General features: G+C 41.5%; 1 protein-coding gene and 1 pseudogene across 1 annotated transcript; one reads left to right on the top strand and one right to left on the bottom strand.

The window, feature by feature from the left end:
- Window positions 1-1,165: 1,165 nt before the first annotated feature.
- LOC118663701 (glycine N-acyltransferase-like) lies at window positions 1,166-16,370 on the bottom strand. The gene is made up of 6 exons (XM_036323574.1): window positions 16,277-16,370; window positions 11,470-11,565; window positions 7,787-7,894; window positions 3,839-3,965; window positions 1,849-2,023; window positions 1,166-1,637 (listed from the first exon to the last, which is right to left on the bottom strand). The coding sequence occupies exons 2-6, from the start codon at window positions 11,545-11,547 to the stop codon at window positions 1,235-1,237; spliced, it is 891 nt and encodes a 296-aa protein (XP_036179467.1). The 5' UTR covers window positions 11,548-11,565; window positions 16,277-16,370; the 3' UTR covers window positions 1,166-1,234.
- On the top strand, window positions 12,171-13,113 carry LOC118665447 (annotated as a pseudogene).
- Window positions 16,371-21,878: the final 5,508 nt, after the last annotated feature.

The following is a 21,878-nucleotide window of genomic DNA, read 5'->3' as shown; positions in this document are numbered from 1 at the left end:
TGTCCACTCTATAACGCCCATTGTACCAAGGTTGAGAATCCCTTCTCTAACCTGAGCCACCACTCTTTTGAGTGGAGAAGAAATTAAACCTCACACATTGGTTTCTCTGTTTGTGGGGCCTTCATCTTCAATTCCACAGCCTAATTCTAGTTGTAGATGGACCAAAAGCACACAGGCTCTTAATCCAGATGACTATGTTCAGTACAGTGCTCTCTTTGTTGCCCAGTGCCAAGGTTTAGTGCTGTTCCTATTGAAATGTTGGGGCAGGAAACTCTCCCAACTACCCTGATCCAACCAGGACAAAAATTGCTCCATACCACCAACCAGACTTTCCCATGAGACTATTGTCTGGTCTGCATAGAATTTAGGCATCCTGAAATAATGTGCCAAGGTCAAGTGAAACAGTAGGTACCACGATGTACTGCCCTCCCCTAACCTTCTCTCTTCTCAATAAATAGCCACCTCCCTGGGTCTGGGTCTTCCCACTCTCCATAAGCCCAACCCAGGCTCTTCCCATCACAAACCACTTCACTTCAACTTGTACAATCAAACACAAAATCTCTTTATTGTTTGGGGTTTGGGTAGATATAGAAAAGTTCTGCTGTTAGAAGCAACAGTGAATCATTTTCCCTGATGTGGGAGTGAGGAGGGGATAGGCTAATATAAGTTAGTCTTTTTCTTCGAAACTCTCCCTGCCATATCAAGTACACTATGTTTAACCTAGTATTTCATACATATTAGTGTGTAATCCTTTAATGTATCGAGAAAGCAGTAATCAGAGGAGAGGATAATCTCTACAGACCTACTGAGCAGAGTGCACTTGCTGATCATTAGGAGAAAGACCATAGAAAGAGAGAAGAGTAAGTCATAATGCTCAAAAATTATTACCTGTCTCTGGAAAATCTGGCAAGGCTCTACAGATCCACACAATAGGAGTTCTAGGAGAAGCCATTCTGGGCAGCATGTAGCTGATGAGAGTGTCATGGAGATCCCCGGAAGCGTGGGGGAACTAAACCATGTGGAGTGCCTGAGGCTGCTTCAACCTGATACATCTAAGGGAAGCCAGCAGTGACTTGAGTGCAGGGACCATGGTATTGGACATTCACACTGCCTCCCCAGAGCCCACTGCTTTACTGATAATTACAATTATGTACAATTTATTCTTTCTCTACCCACCCATCCATTGCTCCAGCCACATGTTGGGGACCATCTGATACTTGTTTGTAGGACGGCATCACAGAGGCACACAGTACCACTGGTTCCAGGTACAGGGCATGTGGATATAATGCAGATTGTAATTCATTTTCTGCATTATTTTGTTATTCTTGTCAGTGTGAGAATATATGGGGAAGCCAAGGTTGTTAAGAGCCTGGGTCTGGATATAGATGACATAGGAGATGAGACCCTGCTTCCGGTACTCAGGCAGGGTGCCTGCCATGCGTACCTCTCCTGTCTGGTCCATCAGGCCCCAGCACACAGGGTTCCCCTCAGGCCCCAGCAGACAGAACGTGGGGAACTTCTGGATACAGCACTCGATGAATCTCTGGCTCTTCTCATTGCCACCAAAATGCCAGAATTTATTCACCAGGGCAGCATGGGTAACATCCAGGGATGAGAGTTTAAACATTTCTTGATTGCTATGGAAGTTCCAAGAGAAAAGTAAAGTCCATGAGTACTTATTATATCTGTTCTTGTCTGTATTGTCTATGATACATTTCTGAAAACAATGATTTGGCTGCTTTGAAGAATATTGACTGTAGGGAAGCAAGAGTGAAAGCAGGAAGAGACGTTGGGAGGCTACTTCAGGAATGGGAGGTGTGAGTATGCAGTGACATATCTCAAACTTACATGGCCTTGGGTTTGCCATCACCAGGTGGTAAGTTCTTTACATCAAACAGAGAAGGAATTAGCTTCTTTACAGTGTCAGCCAGTTCCGCATAGAGAAAGCGCTCTGTGTGCTTGACTTTGCAGGATTTGCTGGCTGCGAGATTTTGTATCACCTCATTCAGGTTGGACTGGGAACCTAGATGGGGTTTTGAGGAGACATGCAACTATTTCAGTGCATTTTATGGAGAAGCTGTCCAGTAGAGTGGTACATGTCTACATTTACAGTCTAAAAACCTATGTTCTGGCTTGGTACTGCCAATGTGTGATCGGGCATCACGTAGTCAAGATTTGTGTAATGAAGGTCCTCAAAGATTCATTCACAACCATAGTTACACCATTGGTGCAATGCCAAGACTGGAACTTATTTTTCGGGGCCACATGAACGTATTGTTTTCATAATCACAGGAGAGTCATTATACAAACTATAGTAGCCAACATCTCATGTGCACTTACTCTGTTCATAGTATGGTAGATTGTTGTAGGAATAACCCACAATGTGCCCATGTCTCTTTGTGTCTTTTCCCTGGAATCGTCCCCTCCTGTAATGCATCTGACCTTGGCCATACAGCTTGATTTTGCCAATGGAAAAGAGTACACTTGATGCAGAGAGAGGTTAAAGAGGGCTTGCACCATTGGCTTTCTTTGTGCTCCTGATTTCCTTGAGACCAACACCATATGGATAGGATTAAGCTAGTCAGCTGAGGACTTGTGCTCCTATCATGCTGTCATCAAGGTAGCCAGCACCGACAGCCAGAACTGTCATTCAGGCATGTGAATGAGGCCATGCTAGAGCAACTAGTGCATAGTCCATTCATTAACACCCTGCAGCCATATGAGTAAATCTGGGTGAAACCAGCAGAAGAACTGTCTTGCAAAGCCCAGTCCAAATGTTGTTTCACAGAATTCTGAGGTTTGCTTTGCAGTCCAAGTTAATTGACACATCCAGGTATTGTGCTACACAATTCCTATTCAATATGTTATCTAATCTTTTCAACACCCTTGTGCTTTAGCTACCATTGTTATCCTTGTTTTTATATATGACTCAGTGAGGATAATTCTAGTGGCTAAGATGACATAGCAAGTAACAGACAAATGCCATCCAAGGGAGTGTGATTCTGGAAGACATGCTCATAATCATGCGGTTTCTTTAATGACCTAGGAGGTACTTTATGGCACGAGTTGTCATTCTTATTCCTGGCATGGAAGGCCCTAGGGCAGTGGTTCTCAACCTTCATAGTGCCGCGGCCCTTTAATACAGTTCCTCATGTTGTGGTAACCCCCAATTTCATCGTTACAAATTGAACATAATTAAAGCATAGTGATTAATCACAAAAACAATATGTAATTGTATATGTGTTTTCTGATCGTCTTAGGTGACCCCTGTGAAAGGGTCGGTTGACCCCCAAAGGGGTCGGGACCCACAGGTTGAGAACCGCTGTCCTAGGGGAAGCTCTGCCCTGGCACTCAACCAACCTAAGGGATTATGGATATGTCTGCAAAATAAATTCGTGGCTATCAAAAAATTATGTTTCCTATACTAAGCCCATTTTTTGCTAGCTTTGAGGGTGTTTTTCCCCACTACAGTTATATTCACAGCTGAGTAAAAAATTGATAGCAGGCTGAGGGTCTGAAGTACAGTGGGGCCTTGACTTACAAGTTTAATTCATTCCATGACGGAGCTCATAACTCAAATTACTCGTATGTCAAATCACTGTGACGTTCGCTGCGCCAACTAGCGGTGGGCTATCTGAAGCTGGCTCGTAATCTGAATTTTTTTGAGCTTGCAACTCAAAGCAAAAAATCGGCCGAGAGATGGCTCATATCTCAAAAAAACTCTTTAGTCGGGACACTCATAGGTCAAGGCCCCACTGTATAGAGAAATATATGAATCATACGGGAAATTATGAGGACAGAGAAGTGAGTCAGCACACTTCCCATTCCTCTTACTTACTTTGGATCTGCAAATGCTGTTTCCAATTGATGACTTCTGGCGAGCCAAGCACTTCCTGACAGTTCTTGGGGTCCTTGGAGTAGATTTGGTAAGTATTGGTGTAGTGATCAAGGTCATCTACCATGTCCTGTTTGCATTGGGAAAGGCAGAATCAACCAAAATATTTGTATTTTGTGATTGCCATACCGGTTGTACATGTTCCATTATGCTCTGTTATTTTTAAATATCAGGTGTTTTGTTGGTGTATTACTTTTATTGAGGAATTTTTTAGGTTATGAAGTCAAGTCAAGGACTTCCTTATTCAATTCATATTTAAAAATTTCCTGAATAATACTATTCTGAACTCAGCTCTTGCTTTAAAATTTCGAACCAAAATGACCCATTTAGAATTTAACATTTCTTTCAAAAAGCACAGGACAGTCAGACTTTTAGTAAAATGCTTTTTTGTACATGTTATGGTTGTAAATGTGTAAGCGCCAAAGGCTTCAGTAAACAAAAGAAAAACAAAGCAAAACAAAACAAAAACAAAGATACTTTGTGTTCTCTTATGATTTTTAAACAAATCAGATTAGGGAAATGTTCACATTCTACCATGCTATGCAAATTCTTAGGAACAGTCAGATGCAATTGTCAGAACTTTCTAAACATCAATATGGTTTTCTAAATAAAGATGCAACATTTTCAAAACTAAAATCAAATAAAGTATTTAGCTAACATTTGCAAAACTGAAGTAGAGAGTAAACCATCAGTGAAAATCTTTGGCCAAAAATATAAATCTTGCTGTAGACCAAAGATTTCTACAAAATGTGGGCTCTGAACATGTCTCTGTCAAAACTGATGGAGGTAACAGACTTGAAAACCCACCTATGAATGATGAAACAAAAAAAAAAGTTATAAGATGAATAAGTTCTGAGGATCTAATGTACAGCATGGTGATTGTAGTTAGTAATACTGTATTATATACTCTTTTTCAAATTTCTTAATTGATTAAGATATTACATATGCGTCCTTACCCCCCCATTACCCCCCTGACGCCCCCACTCATGCCCTCACCAACCTGTTGTCTGTGTCCATTGGTTAGGCCTATATTCTTGCATATAAGTCTTTTGGTAGATCTCTCCCCCATACCCCCACCCTCCCCTACCTTCCCTCTGAGGTTTGACGGTCTGATCGATGCTTCTCTGTCTCTGGATTTGTTTTTGTTCATCTTGTTATCTTCCTTTTTTTAAGTTGTATGAATTCCCTGTAAATGTTGGAGATTAAACCCTTATCGGTGATAACATTGGCAAATATATTCTCCCATGCAGTGGGCTTTCTTGAAAGCTGCTAAGAGAGAAAATCTTAAATATATTCACCATAGGAAAGAAATAGTCATTATGTATCATGATGGAGGTGTCATGGTAATGATCATTTTGCAATACATGTGTGCATCAAATATACACATTGCACATCTGAAACATACACAATTATGTCAATTGACTCTCATAAGATGGAAAACTTTATTTTTAAAACTGTGTTTTTGAAAGTAGCTCAAATAATACTTCTCATTGAGGTTTTTACCAATAATACAGTCTTTTTTTTCCAAATTATTTAATTTGGTGAACTATTTTTCTTTTACCAGTTTTACTTCTATACAAGTTATATACAAGTTCAATATTTTAATGTTAATAAACTAGAGGCCCAGTGCATGAATTCGTGCACCAGTGATGTCCCTCAGCCTGGCTTCTGGGATCGGGCTGTAACCAGCTCTCTAACATCCCCAGAGGGGTCGCGGATTGTGAGAAGGTGCAGGCCAGACAGAAGGACCCCACCAGTGCATGATTGGGGCCGTGGAAGGACATGGGAAGTTGACCAGCCAGAGATGGACCCCCGAGGGCTCCAATACATGTCTGGTCCATCTTGCTCAGTCCCAACTGTCCAGACCCCAGTAGCAAGCTAACCTACCAGTTGGAACATCTGTGCCCTGGTGGTCAGTGCATGTCATAGCAAGCGGTTGAGTGGCCTTAGCATATCATTAGCATATTATGCTTTAATTGGTTGAACGTACCACTGGACACTTAGCATATTAGGCTTTTATTTATAGGATTTTTAGTTTTGAAATATTTCAACTATTTAATTTTATTAATTTTTAAAAATTATCACAATATGTAACCAACAACTACAACCATGGCATTTTGCTCTTAACATTCCCTAAATTGCTGTGTTGTTTTAGACATTATGTCTCACAATTTGTAATTTGTTTGCTTTGGATGAAGTCCTGTCCTGACCCTCTATAAAAAAAACAAACACAACCTTATTTATCCTTGACATACAGCTTTGGTAAATTTTCCACTAGGAAGCATTTCTGGTCTTTTCCCTGCAACCTCTACTACATGTAATTTTTTAAATGCCCTGTTTTATTGACTTTATTGATGACAGTTGATTAAAATACCATTCAGCCTCTCAATGGGAATGCAGTACCACAAGGAGAAGTTTTGAGTTAGCACTAGTGAGTTGGTGTGGTTCAAGGTTGATATTTTTAAAAGATAAAAAATAATTTTTCTCCATAGGTTAAGAGTTAACAATGGAACTAGGGTTTGATTCACACCAATAAAGATGTCGAATCTGAGAAATGTTGCTTTAATATTTTTAACAGAAGATCAGCCTTTTGTCTATGCCATCAACATAATCTTACATTAGCACAATCTTCCATTGGGTGCCTCTCTTGCCATAAACTAGAGGCAAGAAATAATGGAATACTATGCTACTGTAAAAAAGAAGGAATTCTTACCATTTGCAACAGCATTGGATGGAACTGGAGAGCATTATACTAAGTGAAATAAGCCAGTCAGAGAAAGATAAAAATCACATGATCTCAATCATTTGTGGAATATAATGAACAACATAAACTGAGGAACAAAAATAGAACCAGAGTCATAGGAGCATCGAACAAACCTTACCTATGAGGGAGGTTGGAGGGTAAGGGATTAAGAGATCAACTAAAGGATTTATATGCATGCATATGAGCAAAACCAAGAGACACAGACGGGGTGGGGAGGGGAAGAGGTCATGTGCTGGGGGTGGGGGCGGCCGGGGAGAGGTCAATAGGGGAAAAGGAGCCTTATGTAATACTTTAAACAATAAAGAATTTAAATTAAAAAAAGGAAATAATGAAGGGTGCTTGGTGTTCAGCATAACTAGGATTCCATTTGGGGTCCTGTCTTGAAAATAAATTAAAACAATGAGTGAGTACGAAAATGTCTCCTGTATAATTTTAATCAGCTTCCCACCTGTTACTTTTTTTCATAATAAAGTTTATTTTCCAATTATAGTTGCTCTTCAATATTATTTTATATTAGAGGCCCGGTGCATGAAATTCGTGCATGGGTAAGATCCCGAGGCCTGGCCAGCAATCAAGGCCGATCTGTGGGGCAATGGGTGGGGTAATCAGGGGGCAGCGGTAGCCTGCTCGCCAGTCAGCACCACCTCCCCAATGCTGCTGGTCGCCTCCCTCTGCGGGGCAACTGGTGGGGTGATCAGGGGGGCCCCCGCTTGCACCTGCCTTGGCTTGCCTGGGGCCTGCGGGTTGGGAGCAGCTCCTGCTTTGAGCATCTGCCCCCTGGTGGTCAGTGTGCATCATAGCAACCAGTCGTTCCACCAGTCATTGCGTTGTTCGCTCAATTTGCATTTTAGGCTTTTATTATATAGATTAGATTCAGGTACACAGCAGAGTGGTTAGACAATCATTTCATTCAATTCTCCTCTTGCCGCACATTTCAGACCATGCTGTAATTTATCTGTGGACTCATCTGTATTCTCTTCCAGGCTGTGGAATTTTTGAGGACAGGGACTATTTACTATTCTAGGGATTCATTTCTATATGCCCAGGTCTCCCACACTGCCAGGTGCATATAAACACCTAGCAAATACATACATAGATGCACATTCATTCCATATCTGACACCTTACCTGCTCCTGAGGACGGACAACTACTGTATTAAAATCAGGCCACTTGTCCACCAGAGCCTTTAGCTTGAATGGGTTTCCCTGGTTCATGTGGAAGATGGTCCCATAAACCTGCAGCATCACAAGAAAGTGGGAGGGTCAATGTACAGGGGTTGGTAAAAGTAGGTTTATAATTGTTTATCTGAAAAAAAGTGCAGGTTATGTTTATTATAATAGCTTTATTAACTCTGTTTCATGTACTCATAACTGTAAAACTACTTTTCCCACCCTTGTATTAGGAAAGAATGGTAAGTAACTTATTTGATCAGGACAGGTTTATTTCTATGAAATCATGAAATTTTATCATCAAATTTTATATTTCTATGAAATACTCTCTAATGAGTATTTCTGCCAAGCAATTTTAAGTTTCAGTGTTTTGTCTCAATCAATGTATCTTTTAGAAATATATTCACAATGTAAAATATTCAGACTAATAAAATTTATGAATAAAAATGATGAACTCTCCCATTGTAGAATTTAACAAACATTTAATGTAATGTATGTCAATTATATCTCAATTTTTAAAAAGGTGAAAAAATCTTTTTTTAAAATTAAATCTTTATTGTTAAGATTAATACAGTTGTTCCTTTTTTCCCTCCATACCTCCCCTCCACCCGGTTCCCACCCCACCCTCTAACCTTACCGCCCCCCCCCCCCGCACTCTCCTCATTCATAGGTATACGATTTTTGTCCAGTCTCTTTCTGCATCCCCCACACCCCTTTCCCCCCCCGAGAATAGTCAGTCCACTCCCTTTCTATGCCCCTCATTCTATTATAATCACCAGTTTATTCTGTTCATCATATTATTTATTCACTTGATTTTTAGATTCACTTGTTGATAGATGTGTATTTGTTGTTCATAATTTGTATCTTTATCTTTTTCTTCTTCTTCCCCTTCCCCTTCTCCTTCTTCTTCTTCTCCTCCTCCTCCTCCTCCTCCTCCTCCTCCTCCTCCTCCTCCTCCTCCTCCTCCTCCTTCTTCTTCTTCTTCTTCTTCTTCTTCTTCTTCTTCTCTCTTCTTCTTCTTCTTCCTCTCCTCCTCCTCCTCCTCCTCCTCCTCCTCCTCCTCCTCCTCCTCCTCCTCCTCCTCCTCCTTCTTCTTCTATACCTTTCAGCATTCCATATAATACTGGTTTGGTGGTGATGAACTCCTTTAGCTTTTCCTTATCTGTGAAGCTCTTTTTCTGACCTTCAATTCTGAATGATAGCTTTGCAGGATAAAGTAATCTTGGTTATAGGTTCTTGGTATTCATCACTTTGAATATTTCTTGCCACTCCCTTCTGGGATGCAAAGTTTCTGTTGAGAAATCAGCTGACAGTCGTATGGGTACTCCCTTGTAGGTAACTGACTGTCTTTCTCTTGCTGTTTTTAAGATTCTCTCTTTGTCTTTTGCTCTTGGTATTTTAATTATGATGTGCTTTGGTGTGGTCCTCTTTGGATTCCTTTTGTTTGGGGTTCTCTGTGCTTCCTGGACTTGTAAGTCTATTTCTTTCACCAGGTAGGGGAAGTTTTCTGTCATTATTTCTTCAAATAGGTTTTCAATATCTTGCTCTCTCTCTTCTTCTGGCACCCCTATAATTCGGATGTTGGTGTGCTTGAAGTTTTCCCAGAGCCTCCTTATACTATCTTCATATTTTTGGATTCGTTTTTCTTTTTGCTTTTGTGGTTGGGTATTTTTTGCTTCTTCGTATTTCAAATCCTTGACTTGATTCTTGGGATACTCTTCTCAGCTGTTGGATCTCTGTATAATATTCTTTATTTCAGTCAGTGTATGCTTAATTTCTAGTTGGTCTTTTTTCATATCCTTCAGTGTCTCACTAAATTTATGGGCGGTTTCTAGAAAATTCTTGAAAAACCTTATAAGTGTGGTTTTGAACTCTATATCCAGTAGTTTGCTTTCCTCCATTTCTGTCATTTTTGAGCTGTTTCTTTGTCTCCGCATTTTTTGTGCTTCCCTGTGTTGATGGAGTGGCTTTCTGTGCTAGGTGTCCTATAGGGCCCAGTGGCTCAGCCTCCCCAATTACCTGAGGTGGACACTCTTGGTGCACCCCCTTGTGGGCTTTGTGCACAGTCTTGTTGTAGCTAAGCCTTGATTGTTGTAGGTAACACTGGGAGGAATTGACCTCCAGGCCAATTGTCTGTGAGAATCAGCTGTGTCTGCAGTGGGAGAACTTCTGTGCTGGATACACTCCTCCGGGGAAAGACTTGCTTCAATGGGGCTTTGGTGCTCACTGAGTCTGCCCCCTGAGTATGTCCCTTATGGGTCTGAGGAGCTGCAATCTGGATGGTCCCACTCTGACCACCGGGTACACTGGCTCCTGGATCTCTCAGGAGGTGCTAATCTAGCCTTTGCCTGAGGCTACTTAGCAGGAGCTCAGCTGTGCAGCAATGCAAGTTGCCCTGGGGCCTTGGGCCAGCTACAAGTTTGTTAGGTAATTTTCAGATTGCAAAGGGCCAGGTCTTTCATATGCAAAAGCCTCCCTGCACAATTTGGTTGGGGCGGGGTCCCAGGGGATCAATAGGGTGGAGCAAACAGCTATGGCTGATCATCAGTCTTTCCCTAAGAGGCCCCAAGTCTCAGTGTCCTGGTAATCGCTGCAAGCACCTCTGAGAGAAAGCCGCCCTCGAGATGCGACCAATGCCAGACAGTCTAGCCTCTCCCCATATCAGTCTGGGTCCCCAGAGACTTGCCCAGAACTGGAGTTCAGAGGAGTCAGGAGCTTGAGACTCCCTCCTGATTGAAAAAGCCAACCGTGTCCTCAGCCACCAGCCCTATCTGCGTCCGCCTCCGTACCTCTGCACTTAACTTCCGCACCACAGCTCCTCTGAGTCTCAGTATGCTTTTCTCTTTCCTTCTAGTTGTAGTGTTTCCACTCAGCCAGCCTTCCTGTGGTTCTGGATGATGCCCGTTCTGTCTTTTATTTGTATTCTTGAAGTGGTTGTGCGAGGCAGCAATCTCCGGTGTTTACCTATGCCACCATCTTGGTTTCTGAAAAAATCTTTTAATAGATTTTCTACTATTCATGTACACACACAAGAAATTTTACAAAATGAAAAATTTCAGATAAATGTAATTTCAAAATGTTTCTCTCCATTGAATTAATACATTCTAATCATGTTTCTTTTCCAATAAATATAAATAATTTTAATGACTTTAGAGCATTCTATGACATGGATGAACAAACCTTATTTCTTAAACTTTTCTTTTTAATATATTTTTATTAATTTCAGGGAGGAAGGGAGAAGGAAAGAGAGCGAAACATCAATGATGAGAGAGAATCATTGATTGGCTGCCTCCTGTATGCCCCCAACTGGGGATCAAGCCCACAACCCAGGCAGGTGCCCTTGACCAGAATAGAACCAGGGACCCTTCAGTCCTTAGGCCAACGCTTACCTACTAAGCCAAATCAATTATAGCTATTTCTTAAACTTTTAATTTGTTCACATGAAGTAGCAAAGATAGTACAAAGAAGTTTCATTATATACTTCCCTTGTAAAAGAGGTGATGTGAACATGAGTGTAAATGAGATGGAGCATAAGTGAATTTCCACCACAAAATAGCTGCTCATTAAAAGATCATTTTCCCCCCCACTTCTATCAAAAGAATATACAACCCTTTCTCTCCCTGAGGTTGTCTCACTCTCACCTTTAAGGACTCAGGAAGGCTCTTCCTCAAGGATTTTTCTAGCATCTGCAGCATCTGTGGACCCTGCAAGTGGAGCATCTTGGCAGGTATTTTAGCCTAGAGGGAGGATCAAGAAACAGTCAGGATGAGAAAATGTTGAACCCATAGGAATTAGATTCACACACCTTTACCTGAATCTTAGAAGGTAGCAGGTAAGATAAGTCTGCCCACTTCTAAAATAACTGCCTTGGGGGGAGAGAAAGTAGAGTCACACTAGATTTCTACCATTACTACGCAGGAGAGCACCATAAAAGTTCAGGTGGAACCACCACCAAGACACTAGAGTAGCAGGTTCTATGCTAATGTCCAGGACCTTCTTCGGTGCCCTCTATTGATGTTACCCATACTGAAGTCCTCAGTAACACCAAGGAAGCAGGAGGATGGCAGAAAGCACTTGGTTCTGTTTTTGAAAATGTTCACTTCCCTTTCTTACACTGCCCTGAATTTTTATTTAATACACATTTATGTTAACAAATATGTTCTTTAAATATGCAGTGCATTTTGGGGATTAGGTTGCAGTCAGCGATGTCCCCAGTGCCACCACTAACAAACTCTGTAGTCTTGGAGAAGTTACTTACCCTCTTGGTTCCATGGTTTACTCATGAATCCTAATGAAAACAGATTCTACCTAGAAAATTATTCTCTCCTTCCCATCTTGCAAGATGGAGGTTGAAGAAGCTGAGAAGCTGGATACTAAGGAAGAGAAACCTGGAGCCAAGAAGGCTGATGCTGGTGACAAGGTCAAGAAGGGTAACCCCAAGGTAATATGTGTAAGAAGAGGGAGCCCCACAGAGGTGAAACCCTGTCCTGGTCAGAGGAATTGGCAGATATTCCTGGTCGGCTATGTATTCCTAAAGGCCATGCACAAGTGGAAGTATTCAGTAGCTAAATCCTGGATTGAAATGAAAACGGAGAAAGTTCTTGCTGCTGTCACAAACCCAGCTGGTAGTGACAAGAAAGGTGGTGCCCAAAAGGTGGTGCCCATTTACACTTCGCAAAATGCCTAGATACTACCCCACTGAAGATGTGCCTCCAAAGCTGTTGAGCCACAACAAGAAGCCCTTTGGTCTGCATGTGAGAAGACTGTGGGCCAGCATCACTCCCGGGACCATTCTGATGGTCCTCCCTAGGCACCATGGAGTCAAGGGAGTGGTTTTCCTGAAGCAGCTGAGCAGGGGCCTTAATGTCTGCACCTCTGTGCCTTAATCAATTTCCTCTGCATAGAACACACCAGAAATTCATCACCGGCACCTCTACCAAGACCGGTATCAGTGTTTAATTAGTTTTTTTGTAAGAAATTTAGTACACCAGTGTGTGAGGATAAAGCCCACTGGTGAGAACAAACACAGAGGGGAGGTGAAAATCCCCAACATCTCACTGGTGCTTACTTCAGGAAAAAGGAGCAGCGCCTGCCCAGTCACCAGGAGGGTGAGCTCCTCAACACAGAGAAACAGAAATATGAGAGGACAGAGCAGCTGTGACAAGAAAGCCATCGACTTGCAACTTTTGCCAAAAATTAAAGGTGTTCCTCAGCTCCAGGCTACCTCCCTTCTGTGTTTTATTCTCATCAACTGGCTTTATCCTCACAAACTGGTGTCTGTCTGAAATTTCTTACAAAAACCTAACTGAACACCTTGTTGGTTTAGAAATAGAAAGAAAATCATAGTGATGGTTAAGTGAGTTAATACATATTAAGTGCATAGTAGAGTTTCTAGCATATAATAACTCAAACTTATTATTTTCATTACTGTCATTATTATCATTACTGGCAGCTAACCACACAGTATTTTAGCTCAGCCCATTGGATTATTTTTTGTTTGTTTTTTTGTTTATTTAAGAAATGCAGTGTAACTTTAACCTAGCTCACAGTGTGAGTGTTTTCAGTGTGAATAGTGTCCTGAGAATAACACCAACACTTACTGAGAGATAGTTTGTGGGGATTAAATGAGTAATCCAGGCACTGGCATCAAGGGAATAAAAAAGCCCATGGGAATTTCTTAGTAAGTGCCTGACACAGAATAGTATTTATGTGTCATGATTAACATCATTCCCCGAAGGAAGCAGAGAATATATTGTTTGATGTACTCATCCCTTTAGTGCTGAGGCACTCTGGCTTCCCAGACCTTAGGCCAGGACGTTGTTGGCTTCCTCTCCTCTCCTCTCCTCTCCTCTCCTCTCCTCTCCTCTCCTCTCCTCTCCTCTCCTCTCCTCTCCTCTCCTCTCCTCTCCTCTCCTCTCCTCCCCGCCCTTCCCCTCCCTCTCTCCCTCCTCTCTCTCTTCTTCTTTCTTTCTTTCTTTCTTTCTTTCTTTCTTTCTTTCTTTCTTTCTTTCTTTCTTTCTTTCTCTCTCTCTCTCTCTCTCTCTCTCTCTCTCTCTCTCTCTCTCTCTCTCCTTCCTTCCTTCCTTCCTTCCTTCCTTCCTTCCTTCCTTCCTTCCTTCCTTCCTTCCTTCCTTCCAGAAACACATGTCCTTTGTGAATGATCAACTACAGAAACTATAGAGATGGGACCAGTGGTGGTTGTTTTCAATGGGAAAATATTTCTGGTTCTAAAGATCTCATTTACTCTTTGGCACCTGCTGTTTGAGCAGGTTTGAAATTGCACATGTGAATGTTCTTGACTTTTTCATGTGCATGTGTCCTGTCCCACACCCTCAGTTGCTTGTCAGTCCTTTCAGGGAAAATAACAGCCATTTTATCTCCCTTAACACTACTGCTCAGATGGGGGAGAGGAAAGTCTTTTCTAGCATCGTTATGATTTTTGTTGTCTCTTTTAAAAACAACTTTAAAGCTCAGTAATTTATTTTATTTTGTAAATTATATTTTTATTGATTTCTGAGAGGAAGGGAGAGGGCGAGAGAGATAGAAACATCAATGATGAGAGAGAATCATTGATCAGAGGCCTCCTGCAGACCCCTACTGTGGATGGAGCCCACAACCCAGGCATGTGCCCTTGACCTGAATCAAACCTGGGACTCTTTAGTCTGCAGGCCAACACTGTATCCACTGAGCCAAACCAGCTAGGGCACACTGAGTAATTTAAATGGACATAACTGAAAGCATATAATGTGAACAAGTCTATAGATTTAACACATTATAAGTCCATGAAACCTTCATCATACTTAAGAGAGAGAACATTTTCTTCATCTTAGACGTTTCTGAAACTTTAGTGGCTCTAAAACAGCTTATGTGAGCTTTCAGCCTTGGCAGTGGGCAAAGTCCACAAAGAAGGCGCTTTAGACCCAGTCTTCCCCTTACTGGACATGTCTTCAAAAGGGACAACTCAAACAAGGAAAATGAGTTGGAGTTGTAGAAAGCAGTTTTATAAAGCAACATCAACAAATAGGAAAAAATAAGACACAGTTTCTTTTGTCACTAGAATAAGGTTACATAAATATGACCTGTTATTAAATTGCAACTGCAAGGAGCCATTACCATAAGAACTATGATACAACACAGGCATGCACAAGGGACAGTATTAAAACAAAAGGAGAAAATGTGGAACAGAAAATAGTACATAGTTTTTAATTATAATATGTATATCTGTGTTTATATAATTCAATATATAATATGCATGGGAATTTTAAGAATATAGAAAATAAAATTTAGAAGGGAAAATAAAATAATAAAAACTATTTTATAAAGAAAAATTCCACTATCCAGTTAATACGGATACATATTAACTTGAGAATATGTATCCATTTGTTTTTACACATTGTTTTATTTTTTACAAAAATAAGGTCATGATATATATATATATATATAAATATATATATATATATATATATATAATTTTGTAACTTTTTAAATTTAAAATGACAGAATCCATGTCATCAAATATTTTAGAACATGAATGTTAAAAAATATCTATATATAGTTAATATATATTTCATTATTATAAATTACAGATATTCTATTTTTATTATTTCATTGCAGGCATGTACCATACATATTTTGAACCAGTCTCCTATTATTGGACATTAGGGTTGCTAACTGTTTTTCTCTATTGTTAATAATTTTCTGTTGAACAGATTCTGTAAATATGCATCCATGTTTATTTTCTTAAGATAAAGTTTTTAGAAGTGTAATTGCTGGAAGAAAAGAAAGGCTTATTTTTAAGTTTTCAATAATATTCAAATATATTAAACAAAATTTTAAAATTTAAAAAACCTATTTTATGGTCAGAGCACTATAGATAAAATCTTTTAAATTATCTCCTTAGCTCCCCCCCACCCCCCCCCCCACACACATACACACACACATGATTTAAATGAATAGTACATCTGGTCTGAATATTTTCTCTCTGATTTTAACAGAGTACTTTATTCTCCTGGTCAACATTTATTCAAGGAACAAGCTGCCTCCTTTAGACTGTTTCCCCCCAAAACAAAACAACATCTGCATAGTATCTCTATACACTTGGTGCTAAATAAATGTTACTAGGACCAAGAATCCATTCTTGCCAATGTTATTACCTCTCCCTTCTCCCACTAGCTTCCAAAATCCCTTCGTCACATTTCTTTGTTCAGAATGGAGAACTGACTTAGTCCTCCTGAGAATTTTTCCACCATAGATCTGCTCTGTACATAGTAGGTGCAGAAACGTTTTCTCTCAAAGGGAATAGACTCCCTTTCCCATGGTCCAAGTATCACTAAATAAACTCAACACTTCTGTAAAACCACCAACGTCATTTGCTGTAGGAGAAAAGGGAGAAGGGCCGGGGGTGGGTTTCCCAAAGCAGTGGTTCTTTCCAGTGAAATGAGTTCTCACCTGGAAGGTGAACTCCACGCAGACTGGTCCCCAGGAACAGATGGGAGGCAGCAGACTTTTCCAGAATATAAAATCCCCTTTACCCTTGCACGCACAGCTCAGACCTGCAAAGCGTGTTTTGGTAAATTTTCTACAGAAATCATTAAGCTGAAGCATTTAATGCAGGACTTGCCCTTTTAAAGGCTGGCAGGAGTGGGAAATTTCTGTTAGCTGGTGTGGGATCCAGAGGCAGTCCCTCCCTCTTGGTGGCATATTCAGAAAGCTGGTTCTACAGGTTTGGGAATCTGCTTGTGTCCCAGGGTTGCATCCATTTACTAGTGTTTGTCCAGTTGTCTAATCTCTGTGTTTCAGTTTCCTCATCTATAGGAAGGGTGAATAATAGTACCCACTCTTGTGTTTTTGTTTTTAAGTTAAATAAGCTAACATTTATGAAGTGCTATCAGAAATGATAATATTGTTCTATTTCTTTGAAAATGATATAGGTTCCATAAGTGTAAACTTGTTTCAACCCAACGGAATTGTAACTTAAGATCTGTGTGTTTGTAAATTATACCTCATTTTAAAAGATAGAAAGTGAGAATCTCTGTGTATTGAACTTACTGAACTGTATGTCCAATTTTTTTTTAAAAACTTGCTCTTCTAATTAAATGCTGTTTTATCATATTTTCTAATGTATTTAACATTTTTATTTTATTAGCACATTTTATTTATTCTTAAATTTTCAATTACATTTGCCATACAATATTATATTAGTTTCAGGTGAACAACATATTAGTAAGACATTTATATAATGTTTTACGAAGTCATCACACCGATCAGTCTAGCACCCATCTAACATCAAACATAGATAATACAACATTATTGACTATACTAGAGGCCGGGTGCATGAAAATTCCTGCACTGAGGGGGGGGGGCCCTCAGCCCGGCCTGCCCCCTCTCACAGGGATTGGGCCTAAGACATGGTTTGACCTCCCTATGCGGAGGCGACCAGGCCAATCAGGGGAAGGTGCCGCCCCCATCACCCTGCTGTTGCTGCCACTGCTGAACGGCCACGGCTACCTGAACCCTGGGCCTTGCAGCCGCTGGGGCTTACAGCTGCCTGAGCCCTGGCCCTCACAGCCATTGAACCGCTGCAGCTTGGTCCAAATGGGCATCTGGAAGACACCCGGTTTAATTAGCATATTACCCTTTTATTAGTATAGATTACCTATGCTGTGTACTTTATTCCAAATGTTTTGTCTTCCTTTATGTGTGTTGGCCTAAAACCTGATAACGTTTATTTCACTTCTCTGTTTACTGCCGGAGTCCAACCCCAGCAGGTCCAGGGGTCCCCAAAGGTGTGGATGGAGTCGGCGAAGAAGGAATGACACAGAGACAGCGTTCAGTTGATCAGCAGCCTAGCCAGGATCTCTAGCCAGGATCTCCAGCCAAGTTCTGGTCTGGATCTCCAGAGAGGTTCTGCTGTTTATTGTCTTGTTACATCCGTATTTATACCAGTTGATTTTAATCCTGTCAATTTCTATTACAAAGGTTAGGGCGTTTCTTATCTCCATTCCAGGGAGTAAAGATTATGTAGCTTAAGCATGATTGTTTGTAGTGATTAACTACCCGCCTGGCACTTAGTTAAGAAGTTTCATCCCCTCCCTGACTTCAGGGAAAAATTCCTACCTGGGGAAACAACCTTTCTAGGAGAGGCATCCCCTCCCTGACTTCAGGGAAAAATTCCTACCTGGGGAAACAACCTTTCTCGGAGAGGTGACCTTGGTTAAAACACACAGCGCTAAGGGGAGCAAACATATTAAGAACAGTATGCTATATACGCCAGGTCCCTTGAAACATATGCTGTGCAGATGTTTCTATCCTGCAGCGACTGTGTCAAGCAGCAAGCATGGGCCGGCTTCCAGCAAATTCCCCCTTTTTTATTTTTTAAATGATAGCGCATGCAAATCAGTGGCCACCTCTCAGATTGGGCCGTTTAAAACTCGGAAGAAGACTGGCAAGCAATGACAGTGAGCATAACTATAAACATAGTGGATGGAGCGCACAAGGAGCCCCATTCCTGTAGAAGGTTGCCGGCCTTTTCAGTCAAGGGATTTCAGCTGTCCTCAAGTTGTTGGTTTGATTGTTTTTGTTGGTCTGGTTAGCAGGCGGTGTCACTGGCGACAGGCTTCCCGAAGCGTCAGCGAGTTGAAGGGCTGCATCAAAGGGTCCATCAGGGCCGTGGTTGATGGTGGTGTCGGTGTCTGAGGAGGAGTAAGCTGTGCCCTCTGGGTCAGCTGATATGGAAGATGGAGGGTGGTAGAGAGAAAAAGAAGAGAAAGCAAAAGAACTACAAGGCATGGAAGTGTTTAGAAAAAAGAGGGAGAACAAAGGGAAGAAGGCAGCATCCTGACATAGCCCTTTCCTTCAGCTGACCCTTTCCCCGTGGTCCAAGGTAGAAATGGGAAACAAGTCCTGTTGCAGTGAGAGGGCAGCTGCTGTCAGCCAGTCTCTGTCTTTACCTGGGTCCCGATCTGAGCTGGGCGTGGGAAGCGGGAAGCAGCCATGGGGACAGGAGACCTTCCTCAGAAGGGGCGAGTGTTCAAGCCCCTGAAACATTGGGGGGGGTGAGGATCTGTGCCCCACCTCTGTTGAACCCCAAGTTCTCTCCTACTGGCCCCCGACTGTGCCTGTCTTAGGTTGCCCCACCCTGTGGGGTCTTACCCGTCTTTGACTACCAGCCATCTCTGGGCCAAGTAGGGTGATGTGAGGTTCAGTTCTGTCTCCTTGGTAGCCTATGTCCCTCTGGCCTCCATGCCCAGCAACTGCCTTGGGATCCCCTTGCCTGCTGGCGGGGCCCCGGCATTGATCACATATCTTGGGGAACCCAGGTTTCTTCTCCAGGGAGGGCTCAGCTCACGCTATTGGGTGAGAGACAGATCCATGGTACCAGCCACCATGAGGCTTCAACCTCAGCATGAACAGAGAGCTCAGGCAATAGCTATGGGCAATTGGATTGTAAGAAGAGGGTCCCTCTTGGCACAAGGGTAAGAGGGGCCAAAACAGGACAAAGGAGAGTCCGAGAACAGGGCTTTCTCAGCCCAGGATGTCAGGCTCTTGGCACAAGACAACTCCATGTATGGGACATATACCAAACACCCCTAGTCACGGCATAAAAGGGAGGTGCCCTTCCTGGAACAGTAGGGTAGGGAGATTCTAGAAAAGGCTGTGTTCAGGAAAGAAGGAGAAAGGCCAAAGAACCAGAAAACAAGTAGTTAGATTTTAAAAAAAGGAAAAAGGAAAGGAGATGTGGGGCAAAGCTGGGACATGTGGAAAGACAAAAAGGAGGCACATGTGATCCTCCCAATGGACAGACTGTTCCAGCTCAGGGCTGTACATCTGCTGCAGACGGGCACTGGTCAGGTGTGCTATGGTGAGGCAGAGATGGAGGGCGGTGAGACATAAGGTCGGACTAGACGGTCTGGAATCCACACAGGTGAGTCTGCGTCCTGTGGAAATATACAAGCATATCCTCTCCCCCAGGTTAAAAGTACATCAGGTCCCTTCCAGGCTCCTGTAAGCAAGTCTCTCCATTTGATGAGGGCTTTAGGTTTAGTTAGATCAGGGTTCCAATGCCTGTACATCGGGGAATTTCCCTCAGAATCTACATTTAGTATATTAATTACAAATTGAGCATGTTGTAGAACATGATGAGGAGAGGAATATTTAAACTCATTTTCTTGTAATTTTTTAATTTGTGTTTTTAAAGTTTGGTGAGCCCTTTCTACTATTGCTTGGCCTTGAGGATTGTAGGGTATTCCTGTAGTATGTGCGATGCCGAATGTAGAGCATAAGTTTTTAAAAGCTCTAGAGGTATAGGCAGGCCCGTTGTCAGTTTTAAGTGCCCTTGGTATTCCTAGGTAGGAAAAGCATTGGAACAGATGTTGACTTACATCTTTAAAGGCTTCTCCTGTACGTGCAGAAGCAAGGATAACATGAGAAAAGGTATCAATACAAACATGCACATAGCAAAGTTTGCCAAAAGATGGGACATGAGTAATATCCATCTGCCATAAGTCACAGGGTCTAAGTCCTCTTGGATTAACTCCAGTAGCAGGGCTAGGAAAATGAGTAGGACAATGGCCGCAGTCACGCACAATACTTCGAGCAGCTTCTCTAGATATGCGATAATATAGACGGAGAGCAGAAGCATTTTGATGGTGAATGGCATGAGACCGCCGGGCTTCTTCTAGAGCTGTACAAACTACTGGGCGAGTTAGTAAATCCGCCTGATAATTTCCTTCGCTTAAGGGTCCTGGTAGGCAGGAATGAGCTCTAATATGTCCAATATAGAAAGCCTTTTCTCGTTTGTGAATGCAAGTTTGTAGCTGAGTTAACAAAGAGAAAATGGCTGTTCTTCCTTGTGGGAGAGAGGCAGTCTCAATATGAGGAAATAATTTAACTATATATTGAGAGTCAGTGTACAAGTTAAAGGGAACCTGTTGCAATTGTTCAAAAGCATAAATGACTGCCAAAAGCTCTGTTCTCTGAGCTGACGTCTCTAGAGTTTGTTGAACATGGGTTGAGTCAATGATTGTTACTGCCCTACCATTAGAGGAACCATCTGTGAATACTAAGGAGGCAGGAGGTGATAATGGTTCTTTTGAACATTTAATAGGAAATATAAACGGATGTAGGGAGAGAAATTGCAATATAGGTGATCTTGGCAAATGGTGTAAAATTTGTCCTGGGAAGTTACCTATAGCTATTTGCCACTCTTCTTCAAATTGTAATAGTGTGTATAATTGTTCTCTTTTATAAGGTATTATTATCTCAGTAACTTCTCTTCCAAAGAGTTCGATACTGCGACGTCTACCTTTGATAATGAGAGTGGCCACTAGGGAGGGATAGGGTGGTACAATCTTCCTAGGAGTGACAGGTAAATGTATCCATTCTAATGGTCCTTCCTGCCACAAGCATCCTGTAGGAGTATATTTAGTGGCTAGAATAATTAAGGCCCAAGATTTGGAATAATCTAGATACTGTAGTTGCTGTTTATTGATGGCCTGTTCTATTTTTGCTATAGCCTTTTCTCCTTCTACAGTTAATTGTCGGGGAGACTTAGGGTTAGAATCTCCCTTTAAAATGTCAAATAGAGGTTTTAAGTCAAGAGTGGTTATTTTTAGATATGGCCTGACCCAGTTGATATCACCTAATAGTTTCTGATAATCATTCAATGTGTTTAAATGATCTTTTCTTAATTGTAGAGGCTGATGGGTGATAGTAGAGGTATGTAATATTCTGCCTAAGTATGAAAAAGAAGGTTCAGTCTGAATCTTTTCTGGGGCTATTTTTAGACCATGTTCTTCTAAAGCAAGGATGGTCTGAGTAAGAATTTCCTGTAAAGTAGCCTGATCTTTATGAGCTAGTAAAATATCATCCATATAATGAATAAGATATAGATCTGAAAATTTCTTTCTAATAACTTGCAATGCCTGATCTACAAACTTTTGACATAATGTAGGACTATTTTTCATCCCTTGTGGGAGAACCTTCCATTGGTATCTCTGATAAGGCTGTTTAAAGTTTTCTGATGGTATGCTGAATGCGAATCTTTGACAAT

The sequence above is a fragment of the Myotis myotis genome, unplaced genomic scaffold (assembly GCF_014108235.1).
Source record: "Myotis myotis isolate mMyoMyo1 unplaced genomic scaffold, mMyoMyo1.p scaffold_m19_p_10, whole genome shotgun sequence".
Classification (NCBI taxonomy): domain Eukaryota; kingdom Metazoa; phylum Chordata; class Mammalia; order Chiroptera; family Vespertilionidae; genus Myotis; species Myotis myotis.
The sequence above is the reverse complement of the archived record's forward strand: the minus strand, read 5'-3'. Positions and strand labels throughout refer to the sequence as shown.